The sequence below is a fragment of the Buceros rhinoceros genome, unplaced genomic scaffold (assembly GCF_000710305.1).
Source record: "Buceros rhinoceros silvestris isolate BGI_N320 unplaced genomic scaffold, ASM71030v1 scaffold24949, whole genome shotgun sequence".
Lineage (NCBI taxonomy): Eukaryota > Metazoa > Chordata > Aves > Bucerotiformes > Bucerotidae > Buceros > Buceros rhinoceros.
In genome coordinates, this window is record NW_010433641.1 from 12,515 (window position 1) to 13,208 (window position 694).

The window sequence follows — 694 nt, forward strand, 5'->3', positions numbered from 1 at the left end:
AAAGCAGGTTGTGACACCCCAAAAAGGCGACAGCCCGAGGCAGGGTCTTGCCCTGCAGCACCCACCACCCCCAGACCCTCCTGATACTCACAGGATGTAAGTGATGACCCCGATGCTCCTGGAAGACAGAGGAAGAGGAGGGTGAAGGCCCACAGACTACCCTTGGCCCCTCATTCTGCACGAGGGGACATAGACTGGCACAAGCCTGGCCCGAGGGACCGGCCACTGGTGCCACTGGAAGGTGCTTGGGAGGGGACTCACTCACCACATGTCGGCCTCCAGCCCCAGGGGTTCGTAGTTCACGATTTCTGGGGCTTTAGAAGGTAAAAGGGGAGAAAACAGGGTTATTCTGGGGAGAGAAGCCTGTTCCCACAGACGCAGCCCGGCGGCTGCCCAGCCTGCGGCACCAGGGCACTGGGCACCTCTCCCGGACAGGCTTTCGGAGGCCAGCAGAGCCCCCAGGAACATTGCTAGCAGGTCTCACCGACAAACTCCGGGGTCCCAAATATATTCTTGAACTCGTTCCCAGCTTCGATCTTGTGGGCGATCCCAAAGTCGATGAGCTTGATGCGAGGGTTCGGCACGTTCTTGTCCAGCAGCATGATGTTCTCCGGCTGCGGGGAGGGAAGGAGCCAGCGCTGACCCCCACACCCTCGCCCGTGGGAGCCTTGTGCTGCCCTGGGCTCCTCTCCCC

At 61.2% G+C, this 694-nt stretch overlaps 1 protein-coding gene across 1 annotated transcript in view; it reads right to left on the reverse strand.

Moving 5' to 3' along the window:
• Nucleotides 1–614, reverse strand: part of DAPK3 (death-associated protein kinase 3) — a gene marked incomplete at its 5' end in the record, with an annotated part of 2,283 nt that extends 1,669 nt beyond the window's left edge. The window contains 3 exon segments of the mRNA XM_010144194.1: nucleotides 66–118; nucleotides 266–314; nucleotides 485–614. Of these exon segments, the coding sequence (XP_010142496.1) occupies nucleotides 66–118; nucleotides 266–314; nucleotides 485–614 (232 nt within the window).
• Between the last annotated feature and the right edge of the window lie 80 nt (nucleotides 615–694).